The 24,735-nt window shown below is 39.7% G+C and overlaps 1 protein-coding gene across 1 annotated transcript in view; it reads left to right on the top strand.

Moving 5' to 3' along the window:
- Positions 1–23,778, top strand: part of LOC122084438 — a 28,393-nt gene extending 4,615 nt beyond the window's left edge. Inside the window, exons 3-4 of the mRNA XM_042652668.1 lie at positions 22,396–22,503; positions 23,380–23,778. Coding sequence (XP_042508602.1) covers positions 22,396–22,503; positions 23,380–23,502 — 231 coding nt within the window. The 3' untranslated portion in view covers positions 23,503–23,778. The remainder of the gene's footprint in view (positions 1–22,395; positions 22,504–23,379) is intronic.
- The last annotated feature ends 957 nt before the right edge of the window (positions 23,779–24,735 follow it).

The following is a 24,735-nucleotide window of genomic DNA, read 5'->3' as shown; positions in this document are numbered from 1 at the left end:
GTTTTGAAGTTAACATCTCCTCTGATTTCAGTAAAATCATTTTAATTTTCAAGCTGCTGCTTCAAGTAATTGATTGTTGGGTTTCAAAGGGATGTGGATTAGCAATCTGGTCCTAAAGTTTAAGTTTAATTGGTGCTCTCTTGAGAGAGTTCTCTCAATCGAAATCAAATCTGCTTGTGATGCAAGGACAGGTTGAAGATAAACAACTTCTGGTATTTGCATGCAAGGACAAATCTTGGTTATTTCCATAAAAGCCTCTCTTCCCTAAATTCTTTCCAAAATTATCCCATTCTCGTTTTAATTTCTGAAAGGCCCTTCCCTTAAGAGTTTACTTACCGTGGTCCCAGTTCTTGTTTACCACTCCCAAAGGTGGTAAACAGTTCTGGGTCTTTATGAAATTGCCACTACTCATTCAATTTGAGTCATTTGTCACTTGTGGGCCCATAGCAACACAAATTTAGGGTTGTGTAACCAAGGCTCCATTAATTGATATCAGAGCTGAATCTAACCATGGCAAGGCTCTCTAACCTCACCAATCTAGAGCAGCATAAACTGTACAAGGAATTACAAGAAAACGAACAAGGGATAGAAATGAAACTTGAAAAGTTCATGGCAGAGACTATGGCTAACCGGGAACAGACTCAGAACTCTTACTAAGATTCTTGCTTTTGTGAGAACTGACTGGTGATATGATGCAGGGTCATCTTCACCAGCTTCCCAGTTTTATACTCTACGGCTTCCAGAAACAGCTCTTAGACCACTGTCAGAGCCAGTTATTTCCCAAGATGTTACACGGCAATTCCCAGACAGCGAATACAGCATCAAAGTTGAGGTTTCAGAGTTCGACGACAAGAAGGGACCAGAGGATATTTTTAAATATTTTACTGAAGGCCAAAGGACTTAGCATGCAAATCCTATCCAGATGATGAGAAGTGCGATCTTATCTTCAAGTTCACAGGTTATGCTGTTCATAATGGGATGACACCAGACAGTCGAGATTCATCAGGCTACTTGGACCTGTCAAAAATTTGGAAGTTATGAAGCAGATATTGAACAAGAAATCTGTTCAAGCTAATTTTGAGAAGGTGCTCTTCAAACTATGGAGTTCCACAAGTTGTCTACCAAATGCGGACTTCAAGAGACAAATCAGCAACTGGCATTGAGGTATATCAATGGGCTGAATACAGAGATCAGATTAGAGCTTGCTAATGGGGATTTCAAATCAGTTGATGTGGCAGCTACATATGCCAAGACAGCCAAAGAAAATTACAGCTCCTTGAAGGACATGCTCAAGACTTCTTCAACTAACAAACCTACACAGGACTAAAGAAATGAAAGTTGAACCCTATAAGGTTGAAGAAAAGAAGCAGAAGCCTCAAAGGGTAACAAGTGGTCGAAAAACATTGTGTGGCACAATTGTGGCTAGAAAGGTCACTTGGGCAATAAGTGTTCCAGCAAGACCCGTTCTTCAACTATGGTTAAGAGGTTTTCGAAAAATACAGATTAGAGCTCGCCAATAAGTATTTCAAATCAGTTGATGTGGCAGCTGAATATGCCAAGACAGCCAAAGAAAAGTATAGCTACTTGAAGGACATGTTCAAGACTTCTTCAACTATCAAGCTTACACAGGACTGAAGAAAGGAAAGTTGAGTGCTACAAGGCTGAAGAAAAGAAGCCGAGGCCTCCAAGGCTTGGTTGAAAAACATCATGTGTCACAATTGTGATGAGAAAGGTCACTATGACAACAAGTGGTCCAACAAAGACCCATTCTTTGACTATGGTTAAGAGGTTTTTGGAAATTAGGGATACAGATGACATGGAGATTTGTTAACTTGTTCCTCCTGATCCAGACAATGACACCCTTATTAGGGTCTTGATGACGAGTTTAAACCAAATCAACTAGTCATAGTCCATTCTCCAATGGACTAGTAGAGAAGGCTCTGCTCTTCCAACAAAATGGTAATTTACTGCATGATGAGGATTCTACAGGGATGGATACAGTTGTCGACACGAGCAAAAGACAACCTCATCTCCACAGACCTATTTCAAGCACTTAACCTCCCATGGAAGCAGTTTTTCAAGAAAGTTTGTGTGAGTGTACAAGTTAATCTACAGTTTAAGCCGCTTCACCACTAGGTGCCTTTCCTAGTCAACCCCTTGGCGCTTCACAATGTTCTTTCAGGTCGACCATGGTAACATAAGCCGGTGTTTTCTACAGTGGTGCATGAAACACCATCAAGGTAAACAAGGAGGGTGAATATTTCTGATGTTTCCTCAAGTGTTGACAAACATGCCCCAACGGTGACAGTTCTCTCCTCCAGCTATGAGCCAGTCTATTCTCCTAGGAGTTGTGATCCAACCATCTTCCACGAGATATGTACCACCTTAATATTGAGATCGCTATAAGGGCATCTTGGGTTTGCACCCTAACTCGATGGAGTCAAGTTCTTTTAAGAGCGAGAAAGCTGATGCAATTGCACTTCCATGGCTGGCTGGCTTAACCCAGTCTGGAGATCCATACTGTGAAGAAGTCCAAACCCGGCCTTTGATCCACTAGGAATATTAGGGGTATATTTAATTATTGGTGTTTTTCTATCTCATTTTATTATTGTTTTATTCCTGTTTTTAGCAATCGTAGGAGTAGGAAGTTGAATCAAGTTGGAATTCTGTTCGCAGATTACAATTAGGACATTTTCAGTTTAAGGTTATCTATGCTTGTACACATCAAATATGGAGATTTGGATTGAATCGAAAGAATTTTTATTTGAGTTTAACGATGGCTGCTGTGAGAGCTATAAACTGATTCAGTTCGTGGTCCTTCCCTGACAGGAGTTTCTTTTTTAGAATGCTCTTCCCTCAGGTATTCTTTTCTATAACACTTCTTTATTCTCTTTGGCTGTTCCTAGTCATTTTCTTCTATCTCTTCATTGTTTCTATTTTCTTCCGTCCATTTGAGTCCCCATTATATTGTGTTCAGATCCTCTTGTTACAAATCCAATCATCCTTGAGATTTTGGGCATAAGTTTTCATTCATTGGATGATTCAGACCCTAGAATATCATTCCCAAAAATCCCTCCTGTTATGAGATTTCAATCTGAAATCAAATCTGGTTTTGAAGTTAGAGCCTCCTCTGATTTCAGCAAAATTTTTCTTAATTTTCAAGCTGTTGCTTCAAGTGATTGATGTTGGGTTTCATAGTGGATGTGGATTAGCAATCTGGTCCACAAGTTTTTAAGTTTGATTGGTGATCTTTTGAGCTAGTTCTCTCAATTGAAATCAAATCTGGTTGCCATGCTGTTAAGAAATCATCAGGTAGAAGATACAACTTCCAATATTTGCAAGAAAAGGACAACCCTTGCTTTTTCTTCCATAAAAGCCCCTCTTCCCTGAATTCTGTCACTAAATTATCACATTCTAGTTTTAAATTTTGAAAGGCCCTTCCCTTTAAATTTTAATTACCATTTGGTCCAGTTCTTGTTTACCCAAACCAGAAAGGGTACTAAACAGTCCTAAATATTTATGAAACAGCCACTGCTCATTCAATCTGAGTTATTTTTCACTTGTGGGCCCATAGTGACCCAAATTTAGGGTTACATAACCCGGGGTTACATTAAAAGGTGTTCCTTTTCTTCAGATGAATGTACGGGTTTCTTTTTCTGAAAAAGATTTGGAAACAACAGAATAGATCAGTAGGTGCCTCAACGGAAAGATTTTGTCTAAAAGGAAACCAATGGGTACATTAAAAAGCCTTCAGAGGTTTACTTAGAAGAGATGTGACTGATGAGGCCCATTTCATTGCAAAAGACACAGTGGACAGGAAAGTTTGGCTATGAAACCATAGCTATAAGTGTTTGTGTGAACCGATAGACTAACTAAAGGAGCTAAAAGTGACTAAAGGATATTAGGCGATTTTTTCTGTTTATGGCTATAAAAGATTGTTAAGGAGTCACACCTAGGTGTTGCGCCTAGTCGTCCAGGCACCTTGGTCGACTTGGCGGAAGCCTTGGCCACCTTGTTAGTGTCACCTTATTTTTGGACCCTCTCCAACGCCTCGACGCCGTGACAACTGTGCAATGAAAAGCAGATCTGGTGTGAATTCATGCCTATGAAAACTACTGGTGTACTATATGAAGACCATAAATATGAGAAAAACATTGGTGCATTTTAGGTTAGTGAACACCGATATCAAAGAAAAAGTGAAGATCTATGTTACATGGGTTAGGGTGCAAGGGTAGAATATGTGTATGTGACCAAAAGTAGGATCCACCCAATTCCTAGAAATTAGGGGTGCACGTGGATGTGTCCAGATATGGATATGGGTATGGGTATGGGTATGGGTATGGGTATGGGTATGGGTATGGGGACTCGCTAAAATGTGTCAAGGAAGTAGTAGATCCCTTTGTTTGAAAAAAAGTATTAAGAACATAATTGTCAAGGCATTGCCTAGGTGACTGACTGCCATGGCATCCAGGCACCTTGACAACTAGTGTCGCACTGGTCCACTAGGCAAGCGCCTTGCATCCAGGCCCCCTCCAACGCCTTGGTTTGTCCAGACACCATGACAACTATGATAAAGAATAAGAAGAAAAAATACAATGGTCATACCCACTGCCCAAGGCTCTCGCTACAGCGAGATCTGGGAGGGACATTGTGTATGCAGCATAGCTGTCATGGCGCCAAGGTGAACCAAGGCGGTGGAGGGTTGTCTAAGACTCTAAGTGCTTAGGCAAGAAGGCACCAGCGAACAAGGCGACCAAGTGTTATTTTTTATTTTTTCTATTTTCTAACATTATTTAGCAAGCTATATATACCTTATATCATAAAAAAATCAAGAATAAGCAACATCAAGTTATTAAAAATCAACATTTAGCCATATTAAATTATAAAAAATTAACATTAAGTCATATTAAATTATAAAAAATCAACATGTAGAGAAATGTTGTTGTTCTATAATAAGTTTGACTGGTCAAATGATTTTATTTTTACATGAGACTTTGTATTAGTCATAATATAAAACCAACTTTCCAACAAGTCTAAGATTACTTAAATCTGAGTTGTAATGACATAGTTATGCTCCGGTCAAACTTATTTTAAAGTACGCGAATGCTGTTAAAATCGCTTAAATGAAAATAATTTTATGGATATCAAAACAAAAGATTATTTTACTGGACTTTGGTTTTTAACAATTTTTAACATGATAGAATTTATAAAATTTTCATAATTGAGAAAAATCCCAGCATTTAAAAGTTGAAAATCGCCCCTATAACCAAAATCTAGTTTTTGTTCTTGGACTGGGGAATTGACTTTTTATCCTTTTAGAATTTGATTTTTAAACTATTTTTATTGGATTCAAATAGGGGTATTTGCTTATTTATTAATAATATCTTAAGTAAAATCATTTACTTAAATGATATTTGGCATAAATAAGTGTCAAAACACAAGGCGACATACAGTGCAACAAGGCAATTGTCGCCTAGGCCCCAGGCAAACCACCTGGACGCCTAGTCGTCACCTAGGCGATGCCTTGGCAACGCCTGGTATGCAGCCTTAGTTAGAAATGAGGGATGTTAGGGGAAGAGAGGAAGGAAGAAGGAGAGAAGATGAGAGAATGGGAGACACGGTGGGAGCCAAAATCGTGAATGAGCAATTGCTCATCTCACTCACATAGTCACATTAGACTTAAACATTGTTTAGGAATTACATATTCCTCCCTAAGGGAGATGAAAGGTAAATAAGGAAAATAAAGAAAATCATATATAGGGACCACTTAACAATAAACAGTTCCTAATGTACCCCTAACATAAATATTCTAACACTCCCCCTCAAACTGGTGAGGAATGAGTCATTTGATGAAGATGTCTGCCAATTGATCACATGTCCTCACAAAGGATGTGCAAATATTACCAGAATCAATCTTCTCCTTGATAAAATGTCTATCCACTTCAATGTGTTTTATTCTATCATGTTGTACTGGGTTGTGAGCAATGCTTATGGCTGCTTTGTTGTCACGGTAGAGTCTCATAGGTCCTTCAGTGTCATACCCCAACTCGAGAACCAACCAACGCAGCCAAGTGAGCTCACAAACAGCATGAGCCATAGCTCTATATTCAGCCTCTGCACTAGATCTAGCTACAACCGTCTGTTTCTTGCTTCTCCATGTAACCAGATTTTCACCCACAAATGCGCAATAACCAGATGTAGATCTTCTATCGGAAATGGATCCATCCCAATTAGCATCGGAATAGCCTTCAATCCTCAAGTGATTGTTCCTGGATTACAAAAGTCCTTTTCCTGGAGAGGACTTCAAGTATCTGAGAATGCGGTACACAACGTCCAAGTGCCCACTCTTGGGTGCATACATAAACTGGCTCACAACTCCCACAGTATAAGAAATGTCTGGGCAAGTCTGAAACAGAAAAATCAACTTCCCCACTAGCCTCTGGTATTTCCCTGCATCAACAAGGGAAGAGCCACAATCCTCTCCTAGCTTATGATTCTGCTCAATAGGAGAACTTGTTGGTTTACAACCCAACATTCCTATTTCCTTCAACAGATCTAGAACAAATTTTCTCTGGCATACATTGATTCCCTTCATAGACCTTGACACTTCAATACCCAAGAAATATTTCAAGTGTCCTAGATCCTTGATCTCAAATTGTTTAGCCAAATAAGCTTTCAGCCTAGTTATCTCCTCATTATCATCTCCAGTTACCAAAATATCATCAACATACACAATCAGTGCTGTGATGGTGCCCTTACCTCTCCGGGTAAATAATGTGTGATCTGTTTGACTCTGGAAGTGTCCATTTTTCAGAATGGCCTGTCTGAACCTCTCAAACCAAGCCTTTGGTGACTGTTTTAGACCATAAAGTGCTTCCTTTAGGAGACACACCTTCCCATCTGCTGCTGGAAACTTGAAGCCAGGAGGAGGTTGCATATACACTTCTTCCTCTAAATCTCCATGGAGGAAGACATTCTTCACATCGAACTGATAAAGGGGCCAATCTCTGTTTGCTACCACAGATAAGAGAACTCTTATAGAGTTATGTTTGGCCACAAGAGCAAAAGTCTCCTGATAGTCAATTCCATACACTTGACTGTACCCTTTGGCCACCAATCTTACCTTGTACCTCTCAATAACACCATCTGATCGGTACTTGACCGTATAGACCCATCTGCATCAAACTGGGATTCTCCCCCTAGGAAGGCCAACCAGTTTGCAGGTACAATTCTTCTCAAGAGCCATCATTTCCTCTGACATGGCTTGTTTCCACCTAGGGTCTGATATAGCCTCAGTAACAGTTCTGGGGATGGAAGCAGAAGAAAGAGCGGCTATAAAAGTAACACCTGTAGGAGAGAGAGCATCATAGGAAACAAACTGGGCTATAGGATTAGTACAAGCTCTTTTACCCTTACGAACAGCAATAGGTCTATCCAACTCCAAATGAGGGGAGGAGATGTTATCTGACTGAGGAAGAGGAAGCTCAGGATGTGGAGACAAGGAGGACTCTTGGCAGGTCTTCTTTGTCCTTGTGTACACAATAACAAGTGCCTTCTCTATACAAAGTTCATCTATAGTACCAACATCATCCACCTCTTTATTTTTACCAATATCAATGAAAAAAGGAGTAAGAGGTAATGGAGTAAGAAATGGGATGGCATCAATAGCCTTTTCACTTTCATTTCCATTCTCCCCTTGAAAAGGATGATGATGAGGTGCAAAGTAAGGGGCAGACTTAAGAAATGTGACATCTTTGGAAAGGAATCGCCTGCGAGAAGAAGGTGATAACACTTGTAGCCTTTGGTGGTGGAAGAATACCCAAGAAATAGGCATTTTAAAGCCTTGGGATCAAGTTTGATGAGAGAGGATTTGTTAACATGCACATAACAAACACAACCAAACACCTTTGGTGGGAGAGTGAAAGCAGAAGACTGAGGAGATAAGAGTGCAATTGGGTTTTGAGACCCAAGAATTTTGGTAGGCATACAATTGATGAGGAAAGCCGCAGCAAGAACGGCTTCAGACCAGAAAGTTTTAGGAACATGCATACCAAATAAAAGACTTCGACCAACTTCTAACAAATGGCGATTTTTCCTCTCAGCTACCCCATTCTGTTGGGGTGTATCAACAAAAGCAAGCTGATGGATAATACCATTGTCAGTAAAGAAGTCTTGTAGACCACCATACATGTACCCCCCCCCTTTATCAGACCGGACAATTTTGATCCTGGTTTCAAACTAGGTGTGGACCATTTGATAGAATTGTTTGAAGGCATCATAAACATCACTCTTATGTTTCATAAGAATGGTCCAAGTACAACGAGAAAAATCATCCACAAAAGAAACAAAATAACGGTGGCCAAACAAGGAGGTAGAAGGACTAGGTCCCCAAACATCAGAATGCACAATATGAAATGGAATAACAGATCTATTACCATGATAAGGATAAGATGAACGACAATGCTTAGCAAAAGTACATGGTTCACAATGAAATACATAAGTGGAAGAAAAATATGTAAACAAATGAGGTAATTGTTTCCTCATAACAACAAAAGATGGGTGTCCCAAACGCTGATGCCAAAGCATCACAAAGTTGATAGAGCTGGTATCACTACGGCCACATGCGTAGGATTGTGGTGTAGTCAAAAGAGATAACTGCGACTCAAGACGGTATAGGCTACCCTCCTCATGTCCACCGCCAAAAATCCTCTTCATCCTCAAATCCTGAAAAAGGCAATGAAAAGGAAAAAATGTGATACAACAATTCAAGGTTTTAGTTAAAGTGCTCACAGACAATAGGTTCGAGGTAAAGTTTGGGACATGAAGAACAAAAGCAAGTGAAATGGAAGAGGTAAGAAGAATACTTCCTTTACCAGAGATAGAGAAGGTCCCATCAGCAACCCGGACCTTATCCTTACCAGAGCAAATGGAGGAGTCATAGTAATGTAAAGTACCAGTCATGTGGTCAGTGGCACCAAAGTCGCGACGCAGTTATGGAAGGTGCCAAGGAGGCAACATGCATAGCAGAAGCTGAGGCATCCTATGAGGTAGACGGGCTATCAAGCTGAGATATGAACCGGTGAAGCAATGCAATATCATCCTTAGAGAAGGCACTGGTATCTGTCTGTACGAGGCCTCTAGTATCAGTCTCTGCCATAGTCGCATGGGTTGTAGCCCCACCTCTGCGGCCACCACGTGTGCCAGTAGATCCCCCACTGTACACTAGGACGACCATTAAGGACCCAACACCTCTCGAGTGTGGCCAGGTTTTCCACAATGACCACACTGTTGTCTATCCCTGTTATCTCCACAGGAGGGCCCTTGACCTCAGCCGCCTCCACGCCAATCTCTGTGAGTAGTGGAGAAAAAAGCCGAGCACTCAAATGAAGGTGTAGAAGCCATGGTACCTGTCCTGATTTCCTCACTCAGAAGGTAGCTACACACCTCATCAAGTGTAGGTAGGGGTGACCGGCCCAAAATCTGTATCCGGATTTGCTCATATTCTGAATTCAGCCCTCCTAAAAGTATCAGAACACATTCTTTTTTAAGAGAAATATAAACCTTGGCTTCATCATCAGGATTGGTCAAATGAAGATCTCAATAATGGTCATACTCCTCCCAGAGTCCTACAACAGTGTTATAGTATTCAGAAATAGACTTAGTCCCTTGCTTCATGGAGAGTGCCTGCTACAGAAGCTGGTAAACCTTCACAGAGTCACCTACCATGTCATAGGTTCTAGAGACACTATCCCAAATATCCTTGGTAGTTTCCTTCCTTATAAATCTCCTACCTATCTCAGGTTTCATGAAGAAAAGAAGCCAAGTCATAACATTAGAGTTTGCAGTTTCCCATTTCTGGTATCCTGAGTCTGCAATAGCGGGAGCCTTGATAGCCCCAGTAATATACCCTAGTTTTCCTCTACTCTGTAGGGATAGCTTCACAGAATATGACCAATCCAAGTAGTTGGTGCTATCCAACTTCACAAGGGAAATTTAGGTGTTAGGATTGTCGAAGACAATCGAACTAAGGTTGGTACTACTTGACCCACCAGATGTAGCTTCCAGAGGTTCTGTGAGATCAGACATAATGCAAGAATGCCCTTAAAAAACACACTCCAAGGGAAAATCCAAGACAAGGGGGAACACCACCCCCAAAGAAAAAAAAACTTATTCTCAAAACTCAACAAAAAGGAAGCCAATAAGCCACAGAGACTTGATGCAAAGCCAATAAACACCATTTCAACCATGGAGCTTCATCCAACAACCACACACAAGCATTATAGGAAAGAAAACTTCTAGCAAACACACCCCATACATAGTCTACCATCCATTTCAGACCACATATTCTGAAAAAAAAAAAACAGAGTCTGGTGGTACCTGGCAACAGGTGGAAAATGGAGTAGTGCTCCAACAACACCCAACGACAGGAAGCAAGGCTTTGGGGGGCAAATATAGACCCCTGGGCGATTCCTTTGAGCCAGTCCAACCTTCCAACGCAGCCTGGATGAGAGAGAAAGAAGTGGTCGAACCACGGAGGGGCGATAATGTTGTTCTGGTCTTCTTCTCTCTGTGTGAGCTCCAATATGTGTTTGCTGCCTTCAAAACTCTCTCCAAGTGTCTTCAACTGATTTTCACAGCTTCATTAAGCTTTCTTGTATGCTCTTATACATAGTATAGCCTTTAATGAACCCTTCTTTCTTTTAGGGTTCCATTAGAGACACAAAGAATGGAGCAAAAAGAAAAAGTCAACTCTCAAACCTTTGTAAAGCTCTGATACCAAGTTAGAAATGAAGGACGTTAGGTTTGAGATGAGGGAAGAAGATGGAAGAGAGGAAGGAAGAAGAAGGAGAGAAGATGAGAGAATGGGAGACACGGTGGGAGCCAAAATCGTATCTCACTCACATTAGACTTAAACATTGTTTAGGAATTACATATTCCTCCCTAAGGGAGGTGAAAGGTAAGTAAGGAAAATAAAGAAAATTACAAATAGGGACCACTTAACAATAGACAGTTCCTAATGTACCCCTAACACAAATATTCTTACAGCCTTACCCCCTGCTTCGTAGGAGAGGTTGTTTTCAAGTTTTAAACTTGTAACCAACATGTTGCAATAGTGCAACTTAACCGTTGCACCACAAGCCAGCCCACTAAGGAGAAAAGGTACAATAAAATATATAAAATATGGATGAAGATTATAGATAAATATTTAAAACTATAACAACTTATATGTAAGAAAATTTTCATTTAATGTATATGCCTGATGTAGATAAGTCACTTAATGGGCTTATTTTATTGCAAATAAGCCTTGGGTTGGGTTTTGTATGTGTTGGCCCTTTGATCCCATGGATTTTCTTTGTAATGGGCCACTTTAATGGGCCTAAAATATAGGTAGAAAGTATAAAAACGGGATTTAATTCATTAGTTTAGTTAGAGTCATGTTTTGAGTCTATTTCTTTTGTTATTCCGTTATTAATCAATTTAGTTTAGTCAGTTACCTACTCCATATTGGAGTTATAGTCCTAGTCCTATTATGAGTCCAAGTCCTGCTAAGAGTGTCTAGTCCTATTTGAAAACTAGCTTCTAGTTATGATAGGATTGCTATTCTGCCCTCTTTAAATAGAGGAGCCTATGTACTTATAAAAACAGATTGAAGAAAATATGAATTGAGTTTTGAGTATTGAGAGCCTTAGGGCTATGTGATTCTTCTCTCCCCCATTTCTTTATACGATTTTCCCTCTTCTCCCTAAGGCTACCCCCATCACTTTGGCCGATGGATCTAGACCTTTTATTGGATATCCGTCAACAAATGCAATTGATACAAGTGAAGCTTAATAACATCAAAACCCAAGTACACTCTACTTTCAACTATGTGATCTCAACCATTGAACAAGAAGTAGACGAACCAGAACATGAATCACCAGTGGTAGAAGATGAGATGACACCATTGGAAGTTGAAGATCAACTTGGGGAAAAGTTTAAATCGGTTGATCTCTTCAGTGAACCGATCGATTTTATTTTTCCGAGTCACTACTTCACCTATGAACTTCGCATCGTGGATTTCATAGCATTCAATCATGGTTTTGATAGTGACTTCATACAGACAAAGATGGATATTGATTGATTGATGTTGATTCTCCCGTTCTACAAAACTCGTGGACGAGTTTTTCTTAACATCGGGGGAATTGATGTAGATAACTCACTTAATGGGCTTATTTTATTGCAAATAAACCTTAGGTTAGGTTATGTATGTGTTGGACCTTTGATCCCATGGGTTTTCTTTGTAATAGGCCACTTTAATGGGCCTAAAATATAGGTAGAAAGTAGAAAAACGGGATTTAATTCATTAATTTAGTTAGAGTCCTGTTTTGAGTCTATTTCCTTTGTTATTTCAGTTATTAGTCAGTTTAGGTTAGTTACCTACTCCATGTTGGAGTTTTAGTCCTAATCCTATTATGAGTCCAAGTCCTGCTAGGAGTGTCTAGTCCTATTTGGAAACTAGCTCCTAGTTATGATAGGATTTCTATTCTACGGTTCTACCCTCTTTAAATAAAGGAACTTATGTACTCATAAAGACAAATTGAAGAAAATATGAATTGAGTTTTGAGTATTGAGAGCCATAGGGCTGTGTGATTCTTCTCTCCCCCATTTCTTTATGCGATTTTCCCTCTTCTCCCCAAGGCTGCCCCCATCAATGCCTCTAAGGCATAGTTGTCAAGGCATCACCTAGGTGTCCAGGCGTCTTGGTCGCCTTTGTCACCTTGGGCGGGCGCCTTGGTTTCCTTATTGGTGTCGCCTTGCGTCGTCCAGGCCCCCTCAAATGCCTTGGGTTGCCTAAACACCATGACAAATATGCTCTAAGGCTCCATTTGTTCAACATAAAATATTTCCAGGATTTGCTACAAACTAATACAAAATACATGAGGACTAAGAAGAAAATATTTTACTGAAATGCAATCCTAAAAGAGAGAAAACAACTTCTATTTTAAATTCCCGGATGCTGTTTTTCCAAAAACATAAAGTGGCACCTATGGAGGACTCCACCCCCATCATATGGTACGATTCTTTACCTCACTCAACCAAGCAAAAAAAAACAATGCTTCCTTGTCATGTCCAACAACAAAAAAATGACAAATGGCATAAATAAGTAAAACAAAATTTATAAATAGTATGAAAAAAATAATTTTCAGGAAAAAAGGTAACAGTGAAACAAGTAAAGCCAAAGGGCTAAGGAGAGGTTTCAATCAACCAAGGCCAAGCACAAAATAGAATGTGGACTCTCCAACGGTGAGTCTGTGACAAAAGGAAAAAAGTAACCACAGAACCTCTAGATTTAGCCAACCAAATCCTTTTATTGCTTTCTCTATGATTGATCTGAACCAATGAGGACAGTAGATGATTAGATCCACAAAAAAGTCAACCTCTAGTAATTAAATTTCTATTAACTAACTCTAAGTGCACAAGTCATAAGAGTCCTGACAGATGCCTCTATGCCAGCTGCCACAAATAAAAGAGAAAAGGACAACAAAAGCTGCGTTCCCACACCACCCATCCAACTAAAACCAGACCTCATCATTCTGGGCAACTTTGAAGCCAATGATCTGAATTTACGATTCCAAGATAAAAGATGTGATTTTTTTTTAATATATTTTGGAGCTGTTTTACTTCTAAACACTGGGAGGTTGTTATCATATTTTTTCATATGGGGTTACCATCATAACTTTCATATTTTGTATGGGCGATTCAAGATTTTATGTTAATTTACTATTTTCAATCAATTGAATTATTTTACACTCTTTTTTGTAACTAAGGAAATATATCTCTTTAGTAATATTAACTACTAATCAACTATTTTTGGTATCCCTTCTAGGCACAAGGCGGAAATTATTTTTTGCACTAAGTTCAATCTTACCATTTCCAGTATTTTTTTCTTCTCAAGTAATAACAAGAGTATGTGTTACTTGAGTTAAATTTTTAAGATTACTTGGGTCCGAATGTGGAGTCTAAGTTAAGGTAGAGTAGTTGAGTTTTTATAGATAGGGCTATATATGAGTACTGACCTCATCATTACACTTATCACCAAGGTGTCAAGTATCGTTATCAGTGAGTGTAGTGAGAGGGTGATTTTCAAAGACGTCTTAGAGAGATGCAAAATATGCATGAAAATGCATAGGATACATGTAAAATACTGTTTTGAAAGAAAAAAACACCTTAAATAAGTAGTAATTAGGTCTGACCATAGGAGGTTAGGTGGTCTGACCCAATATCCGCAATGTGACAAATCAATTAAGCCCCGAATTGTGTACAAGTGTGCCTCAATACCTATCAATTTTGAACTCAATCAAAATTGGACATGTGGCAATATAAAGCTTTGAAGATTCATTACATTTTCAAACAACAATAAAATGGTTAAAAATACAAGGGAATGCTAATACATAAGTGGCAAACGACTAAGTTTTATTGTGAAAAATAATGAACATTAATCTATACCATGCACTTCCTATTTAACTGTAGAATTTTCCATATCATCCTTTCATGAGGCACATTAATTACATTTTTAAACAACAATAAAATGATTAAAAATACAAGGGAATGCTAATACATAGGTGGTAAACGACTGAGTTTTATTATGAAAAATAATGTGCATCAATCTAGACCATGTGCTTCCTATTTAACCATAGAATTTTCCAAATCATCGTTTCATGAGGCACATTAGGTGACAATGCATGGAAGCTTCCATAGGTGGCAGACCACAGTAAAGGTTACCTAACTATAAAAGGTGTAAGTAGCATTGGTAGGTGAAGAAACCCTCCATCTCTTCTTCCACTGCTGCTTCAGGTGGTGGCATAGTGGTTGTTGTTGCTGCTTCCAACGACTATGTCGGTGCCAACTGCTACAGCTGCAACAAGGTCGGTTTGGCCGGGCTTTTTAAAACCCTAGTCCAACTCCGAATCCCATTAGTTGGGCCTAAGCCTGCCCTAAACCCTGACTCAAGCCTAAAAACTTCAACCCAGGCTCAGCCCAACCCAACCCAGGCCCGCCCTGATTGCCCCTAATTGGATGGGGCCAGGCCAAGCAAGGATGTCCCTGAATGGCCCTGACCCTGGTTTGCCATCTAGGACTGGGTATACCCTGACCTTAATTTGCCATCAAGGGCTAGGTATAACCTGACCTTAACCCTACAAAATATGAAATAATTAAAAATTCATTTGACTTTGCATCTAAATCCCTTGAATTGAAAAGTAAAATAAAAATTAAATCTAAGAAATATCATTAAATAAGAAATTTAAGTACTGTATACAACCACAGTGGATAATGATTACCAAACTTAAAAATTTGACCATTGAACACTCAATAAATCAGGGCAAAAAATCAAGGTCAAGCTCATGGTGGGCTAGGCGGGCCAAAGACATCAACCCTTTGTAGAAACGCAATCCTAAAACGATGCAGAAGATAATGGAAAAACAAAACAAACAATGCACAAGGATTTTACGAGGTTCGGCAAGGTTGCCTACGTCCCCGGTGAGATGAGATCCTGCTTCACTATCAATGGAGAATAGGGTTACAGCGCTCGTCCTCACACCTCTCAGTATAGCTTGCATTACAGAGAAAGAAATCCTCGTTACAAAATATATAGCGGAAAAAAACCCTAATCCGGATCAAATTACAATTTCCAACCTAATCCGGATTAAACTACAATTGCCCTCAAATAAAAAAATTCGAGCGGGGGGCTGCGCCCCCCTACACCCCCTGCTGTGCAGGGGGGCCTCCTGCCCCCCTTGCAACCCCCACGGCCCGCTAACCGGCGTCCTGGCTGTCTAGGTGCTGCACCAGTACTTCCTAGATTAAACTGCGACGGAATACAAGACATCATACACCAACAATCTCCACCTTGGCTTGAATTCTGTCGAGCCTCTTGTAAAGATAACTTGTAGACGTCTTCATCATTGTACCTCATTAGAGGCACAAACCCGCACCTGTTTGGTGCGTCCCTCATCTTCAACAATGAGTAATATTAATCAAGTCCAAACAGGACTCGAACTTCTCTGTAGTAACTGGCTTTGTAAACATATCTGCAGGATTGAGATCTGTATGAATTTTTCTCAAGTGAATACTGCCTTCTGACACAAGCTCCCTGATTTTGTGAAATCTCACATCAATATGCTTTGTCCTTGCATGAAATACCTGATTCTTTGCAAGATGTATGGCACTCTGACTGTCACAATGTAACACTGTACCTCCTTGCTCCAACCCCAACTCACGAACCAGTCCAGCCAACCAGACTCCTTCCTTGGCAGCCTCAACTGCTGCCATGTACTCTGCCTCTGTAGTGGACAATGCAATTGTAGACTGAAGCATCGCCCTCCATGATATAGGTCCACCAGCTAATGTAAACACATACCCTGTAGTAGACCTCCTCTTGTCTAAATCACCAGCATAGTCAGAATCAACATAACCTGCCAATTCTGTAGAACTTCCCTAGCCACTGAACATAACACCTATATCTTTAGTCTTGCTCAAATATCTGAAGATCCACTTAATTGCATTCCAATGCTCCTTCCCTGGATTACTCATGTATCTGCTAACAACACTAACTGCATGAGACAAATCCGGCCTGCTACAGACCATAGCATACATGAGACTCCCAACTGCGCTAGCATAAGGGACTTGAGACATCTGCTCCACCTCCTCATGTGTTGTAGGACATTCCCTTTCAGATAACTTGAAGTGGCCAGCTAACAGAGTGCTAACCGGCTTAGCCTTTTCCATATTGAAACGCTCTAGCACCTTTTCAATATACCTCTTCTAAGTTACCCAAAGTTCACCTGCATTTCTATCTCTAAGGATTTCCATACCAAGGATCTTCTTAGTGGCACCAAGATCCTTCATCTCAAATTCAGCACTCAACAAAGACTTCAAAGAGACTATATCATGTTTGTTCTTTGCAGCAATGAGAATGTCATCAACATAAAGCATCAACAAAATAATGGAATTATCACTTGATACTTTATAATAAACACAACTATCATACTCACTTCTTGTGTAGCCAATCTTCATCATGTGGGAATCAAAGCGCTTATACCACTACCTAGGAGATTGCTTAAGGTCATAAAGCAACCTCTTAAGCAGACAACATGGTCTTCCTTTCCCTGCACCTTGAAACCTTCAGGCTGCTCCATGTAAATCTGTTCATCCAAGTTACCATGAAGAAATGCAGTTTTCACATCAAGTTGTTCAAGCTCTAAATCATACATGGCCACCAAAGCAAGTAATACCCTGATCGAAGTGTGTTTCACCACTGGAGAGAATATTTCATTGTAGTCTATCCCCTCCTGTGCATAGCCCTTGGCTACAAGTCTGGCCTTATACCTTTCACGCTCCTTCTCAGATGTTGCCTCTTTCTTACGAAAGACCCATTTACACCCAATGATTTTTCTTCCCTTGGGTTTTTCCACAATCTCCCAAGTCTTGTTCTTCTGTAGAGATTCCATTTCCTCCATCATAGCTGTCATCCATTTATCATGTTGTGCATCACTCAAAACATCATGGTAGGAAGATGGATCACCTGTACCTACAGTGAGGGCATAGGCAACCGTGTCCTCAAACCCATATCTCATAGGTGCTTTGTGAATACGCTTCCCTTTACCCTTTGCCACAATATAGGGAACTTCTACTACTTCTTGTTGTCCTAGTAAGTCACTTGATGACTCATTCTCTTTTGTTGTTTCTAACTCACCTAACTCCACCTGCACAGTAGAACCTTCTTTATTTTCATCAACTGCTTGTGAATTGTAATTTGACTTCACTATATGAGACTCATCAAACACAACGTCTCTGCTAACCACAACTTTCTATGAACTTGGATCCCACAACTTGAATCCCTTTACACCTCTTAAAACCAAGAAAGATACATTGCTTAGACTTTGAGTCTAACTTGGAGCGCTGCTCACTCTCAACATGCACATAGGCTGGACAACCAAATATTTTTAGAATAGAATAATCTATTGGTTTTCCTGTCCATACCTCTTCAGGAATTTTACAATCAATCGCCTTTGATGGAGACCTATTGATGAGGAAACATGCTATGTTCACTGCTTCTGCCCAAAATCTCTTGCTCAACTCTGCATTCAGCCTCATACTCCAAGCTCTTTCTAGAAGTGTTCTGTTCATCCTTTCAGCTACACCATTTTGCTGTGGTGTCTTTGGAACCGTGAAGTGACGTGTAATTCCTTCAGTTTTGCACAATTCTAGAAACGGCTTGTATGTGTACTCTCCTCCATTATATATTCTCAAGTATTTAATTTTCTTTCCTATCTTCCTTTCTACCTCAGCCTTCCATTCCTTAAATTTAGTGAATACCTCACTTTATGCTTCATGAAGTAGATCCAGACTTTCCTTGAGTAATCATCAACAAAGGTCACGAAGTATTCTGCCCCACCTTTAGATTTTGTTGTTGAAGGACCCCATACATCGCTGTGTACATAATCAAGCACCCCTTTACTCTTATGTTTTGCAGTTTTGAAGCTAACCTTGCACTGTTTTCCAAACACACAATACTTGCAGAAGTTCAGTTTACAAGTTTTTACTCCCTTCAACATTTTCCTTTTATGAAGCTCCATCAATCCTCTTTCTCCCATATGCCCTAACCGCATATGCCACAGATAGGTATCATCTGTATCAAATACTGCATCTGTAGTCACAGATGCTCCACCTATAACTGTGCTCCCTATGAGTCTGTATAGGTTTCCTGCTAGCTGTCCCTTCATGACAACCATTACACCCTTAATAACTTTGAGAACTCCACCTTCTGCTATGTACTTGCAGCCATTTGAGTCAAGTGCCCCCAAAGATATTAAGTTTTTCCTTAATTCTGGTACATGTCTCACATCTGCTAAGGTTCTTACTATCCCATCAAACATCTTGATTTTGATAGTGTCTATCCCAATGGTCTTGCATACGGCATCATTCCCTATTAGGACAGACCCACCATTATATGGTTGATATGTATCAAACCAATCTTTATGTGGACACATGTGATATGAACATCCATAATCTAAAATCCAAGAATCAGAAGGTTGATTCTTAACTAATGATATAGAGAGTACATCTCCATCATCTCCATCTGAACTGTCAGCCACGCTAGCTTCCTCATATGCCTTATCTACACCTTTCTTCTTTAAGTCCGCCTTCCTCTTCAAGCACTCTCTCTTCAGATGACCTTCCTTCTTACAATAGTAACAAGAGACCTTTGTCTTTGCCCCTTTTGATTTCGATCGACTCTTCCCAGATCCCTTCTGATTTGATCTCCCTCTTTCCTGCTCCTTGTCACCTCCGAAAAAACCTTCTCCTTGAGATTTCGTACTACTGGCCTTCTTCCTTGTATCATTGGACATGAGGGCAGCTGCGACTTCATCCATCTCAAGGGTTTCCTTTCCATACAAGAGAGTCGTTACTAGATGATCATATGATTCTGGGAGCGACGACAGCAATAGTAACGCCTTGTCTTCATCCTCGATCTTAACCTCCAGGTTTGCAAGTTTACTTACGATCTGATTGAACATGTTAAGATGCTCTAATAGATCCGTACGTTCCTCCATCTGTAGATAATACAATTGCTTCTTCACGAACAACTTGTTTGTTAAGGACTTCGTCATGTAGATGCTTTCAAGTTTTGCCCATAACTGCGGTGCAGATTCGATACCCACAACATATTGTAGGGCATCATTAGAAAGATTTAATCGAATAGCACTTACCGCCTTTTCCTCCATCTTTTCCCAATCTTCGTCAGTAATTTTTGTAGGTTTCTTCGACTTCCCCAACAACGTTTTTGCCAAACCTTGTTGGATCAGAAGATCCTTCATCCTTTGACGCCAGAGGGTGAAATTGTTCTTCCCATTAAACCTCTCGATGTCATACTTGACATTCGATCCCTTCCCTGCCATCGTGATAGTAAACCCTAGAAAACGGAAACCTAGAGCTCTGATATCAATTTGTAGAAACGCAACCCTAAAACGATGTAGAAGATAATGGAAAAACAAAACAAACAATGCACACAGATTTTACGAGGTTCGGCAAGGTTGCCTACGTCTCCTGTGAGATGAGATCCTGCTTCACTATCAATGGAGAATAGGGTTACAACGCTCTTCCTCACACCTCTCCGTATTGCTTGCATTACAGAGAAAGAAACCCTTGCTACAAATATATAGCGAAAAAAACCCTAATCCGGAAAGTACACAATTGCCCTCAAATAAAAAATTCGAGCTGGGGGCTGTGCCCCCCTACACCCCCTGCTATGCAGAGGGGCCTCCTGCCCCCCTTGCAACCCCTACAGCCAGCTAACCGGCTAGCGGGACCACCGTCCTGCCTGTCTAGGTGCTGCACCAATACTTCCTGGATTAAACTGTGACGGAATACAAGACATCATACACCAACAGTGGTTACTAATCCTAGTCCACATGGAAGAGGTGGGGAACGATTGTTTGGATGAGAGAACTTCCCTGGTGGTGATGCTCCTGAAAGTCGAACGCTGCTGCAAGCCTGAATTTCAGATGCCACTTCAAGTCCTGATTTTGTCATTTTCTCTTGTCCAAACCACAGATAGGAGCACTAAGTTTTGGATACTCTTAAACATTTCATACTATGTTCCTTATTAGTTTGGAAAATTGCATTTTTCCCTAGTGTACTCTATATTTTTAATTTATATCAAACATTGTATTTATCTTCAAATTTATACTCCTAAACTAAAAAAATTACATTATATATTGTGTAAAGTTATGCACAGATCAATTTCTCCTTTTTCTTACTGTCCCAATCCTTCTCCTGGAATCTTTCATTCTCTCTTGATAAAATCTAGGGTAAGCAGAAGGGCAAAAGATGGAGGAAACTTCAAAATGGTGTATGGGTGGGAAATCCAGTGGAGAGACTGTTCTTAGATGCGAGAAAACCATGTAACCAAGACAAGATCGTATCCGTATATGCCTATAGCAATATGGGTTGGGGGACATGACAATCCAATTCTGGTACTTCAAACCATGTACCCTACGAATTGTAGTAAAATATTGCTCAACTTAACCAGCCCACAATTCAAACATTTGATGTTTCACTTTACAAGGTAACTTGGGCAGGACTCTTAAGGGATCAGACCATGGTTTTTGAAATACAATATCTGACACCAATCCAGTGATAGTCATACCATACACTAACCATTAGCGCTGTGGCATAATGTGTCACCGATTGAACCTGTTAGTTGCCATCCGTACCTCTGGCTCAGAAAATTGTCAGCTTATTACCAACTCCAAAAGAAAAGAGTGAAGCTGCTAGAATTAAAAATTAGTTTTTCTAATTGTAGGTTCTTCCAAGATAGATAGCGATTTCTTCAAGTCTCTGATTTGATAACCATGGGTTGGTATCAGGCACTAAAATATTGTGCTTATGGTGGCCATTCTGTACCCCACCCTCAGCATAATATCCTTTTTGGAAGTTTCTGGCTTATCAGTTAATTGGGATCTGTTTGGGTTGAGCACTTATGCCCTTAGCCTTGGTGCTAGCCGGCTGAAACTGAATATACCTCTTCCTTTCCAGGGTCAGAGTCAACCCAACCCACCGACTCCTTGTTACCCCTAAATTTATGGTAGTTTATGATGATCATCTTTCTGGGTGGTAGGCATGTTTTATTTTAGCTTTCCTTACTTGCTTGAGAGCTCTTTCACTGAGGATGAGGGCTTAGATATATATCATGGAGATCTTGTCCTCTGTGTGCCCCTCCCCTCCCTTTAACTTGTATCTCTTATATTTTTCTTGCTAATGTTCCTTAACATCTGAGCAAGGAGGTCATAATAAACGAATGAGGGTGTTCAGTGTTGATAGGAAGACCAGGTCTGAGGTATAAAATTTCTGTTGGCTTTTAATGCCTCTTTACTAGACGGCATGATCTAAGATATTTTGCAAAGTTGAGGGCATTTGCAGAACGCCTACCATGTGGAGGAATTTCCTTATTACTTGCACAATAGTATGATCTGTGGTATGCTTTGACATGAACAATCAGCAGTTCAGTATGTCTTTTCTTGCAAATAAAGAACTAAAATGAAATTTCACATTTCTAGTCACTTGATATTTACTTATGGTTGTATTTTGGTAGTCTCCATGTTGGAACTCAATATTCTGTGTGCTTTTGTTACATTGATAATCCTCACTCTACTGTTGCTTCCCCTTGGAGAATATATTGTTTTATTGGTATTAATTTGATCATTTCTGAAAGATGCTCTGTTCTCCTAAATATTCATACCACCAACTTTCATGAAGCTTATGTTTGACATGTTCATATAAGTCAATCACGACCGTGGTGGTATTCGATTAATGTTTAATTGACTTAAATATTTACATGGTTCTTTCAATCAGGGTTTGATTCCACGGGCTAAACTTCTCCTAACACTTGGAGGGACATTCTTCTTGGGGTTTTGGCCGGCGATACTTCTGATAGTTGCATTCTTTTCTGCTCTCTACTTTGTAAGCTCCCTCCAATACCTTCTTACCTGTTTTATCCAAACATCTTTCAGCTGAGGTGTTTCCCCAGTAGTTTATGCACCTTATCCAATTGTTTGAAGTTCTCTATAGTAAATTTAATTGCGTGCCCAAGCTTTAGGAGTTATGAATTAATTGGAAAAAATAATGCCATTGTTGGATCAGCTAATGAATAATAATGAACCATTATGCATGTCTGTATATAAAAAAGATGTCTTCAGAAATGTCAACACATTGGAAAATGTTACCACTGGTAAGGATGCAAGCAAACGGAATTTGCAGAAGATTGCCAGCCATCAATGCCAAGGAATATTGATATCAGTTTGTTATCAGATGATACACTGGCAGGAAAGAGTTGTCTTAAGCTCAAGCTTCAGATCTTCCAGCCCTTGTGAAGATTGGCATGGATCCCTTTTGCTCTAACTGCTTTACAGCTGATTGCTCTTGCGATGAGACTTTTTATGCATAGGACACATTACAATTTTGCCTGTAGTTAGCGTAGTTAACTCACATTTGATACATGAAAGTACATTCTTTATGGATAGCCCATCTTGAATAACAATAACAATAAGAAGAAGAAACTAAATCAGAATATCATATATAGCTATGTCCAAACCACCTTTTTAAGATTGAATATGAATTGGATTCAGTTCTTACATTATAATCTGGTCATTGATGCCCAACATTAATTGGATTGTTGGACTTAGGGCAGAGTTCATTAGAAAGTGGATTCCTTTTTTATTTTTTTTCCCATATGAAGCAGCATGTCATTAGGGTGTAAAAGTCTTATTATGTCCGTATATTAGAATGATATTATTGATTTGATATTCTTTTAAGTGCTCACTGTGGGTCTACTTGCAGTATAATGGTCCAAGTTTTGTACATGATGGAAGCAAAACTCCCATATCAGTGCCATCACATATTGATCCATATGCACTTCTTGAAGATAAAAGGATATCAAAGTCAGCTCCACATGTAAATTGAAGATACCATGCCTTCTGGAACTTGTCCTAGTGACTTTGGAAGAAGAAAGGATATATTAAAGTCAGTCGTTCAACATAGAACACAACTATGTAGCTGGGTTTGGACTTTGATTGCAACTTCCTTGTCTGTCAAAACAAATTGGTGGGAAGTTTGCATGATTGCATCCATCTGTTAAATGATTATTTTATTAATCTTCGAAGGAAATGTAATTGAATCAAAATTCAGCTGGACTTCTGTATTTAACTATCCTGTTCACATGATATTCTTAGTTTCTTACATGTATTCTACCAAAAAAAAAAACAAAACAAAACAAGACAAAGATATTCTTACATGTATATATATGTTAAGCGTCATCTGAAGAACTTATCCATTTTCATTTCTTGCATGATTTCTTAATGTTAATTGTTACCAAACGGTAACCCAATGGGGTAGCGTAGTTGGTGAGCAACGAATTTGGTACGAGCCATAAACTCGGTAGTCTTAAGTTCCACTCCCACTAGGCACACCTTGGGCCACTCACACGGGAGTGTTTAGTGCTCTTCACTGCTTTCAGTGAAAGTTGAATGGTTCTCATTAAACCCCGGTATGATCTGGTCCATGCTGTTGTGGGGTCAATATGGACCTGCGGGACTAGTTAGGCCAAAGGCCTGGATACCCATCGTTAGCCAAAAAAAAAAAAAGTTAGCAAACGGGTTGGACCTTTAAGTGTATGATTCCTTCTTCTTCTTCTTTCTCTTTCCTTCTTCTTCTCCTTTTTTTTTTTTTTTTTGAAAACTCTTATCAGGGGCCATGGGGAACTAGGATTGTAAACGCCCAAGCGTGAAACAACCAAGAGGGAAAAGAAGAAAGGGGGGGGGGGCTCGAAAACCAGACATGCCAGACGGAGGTAGGTTCCATGATTCTCCCTTGAAGATACTGTATTTTATAAATTAGGGATTTATGGAGCGATTTCTCAACAACCCCCTTGCTCCAACAAAATCTTGCACATGCAAGAGCCTCGTGCATGGCGTATTTTTTTTTAACTTCAAATGGAGCATTTTCCATTGCTCTATGCCTAGACCATGATCGTTAAAAAGAATTGAGTTGTGTCTTTTTCAAAATGTATTATAGTGATTACAAAATTTTTACATGTTTAAAACAAGTTTTTATAAAAGTTGCATTTTTTTCTTGCATTATACATTTATTATATGTGTATTTATTAATTATGGGTAAGATATAGTTGTCATTTTAGAA

This window comes from Macadamia integrifolia, chromosome 7 (genome assembly GCF_013358625.1).
Source record: "Macadamia integrifolia cultivar HAES 741 chromosome 7, SCU_Mint_v3, whole genome shotgun sequence".
In the NCBI taxonomy this organism is placed as follows: Eukaryota; Viridiplantae; Streptophyta; class Magnoliopsida; order Proteales; family Proteaceae; genus Macadamia; species Macadamia integrifolia.
Note: the sequence above shows the minus strand (reverse complement) of the source record. Positions and strands in the feature narration are given on the sequence as shown.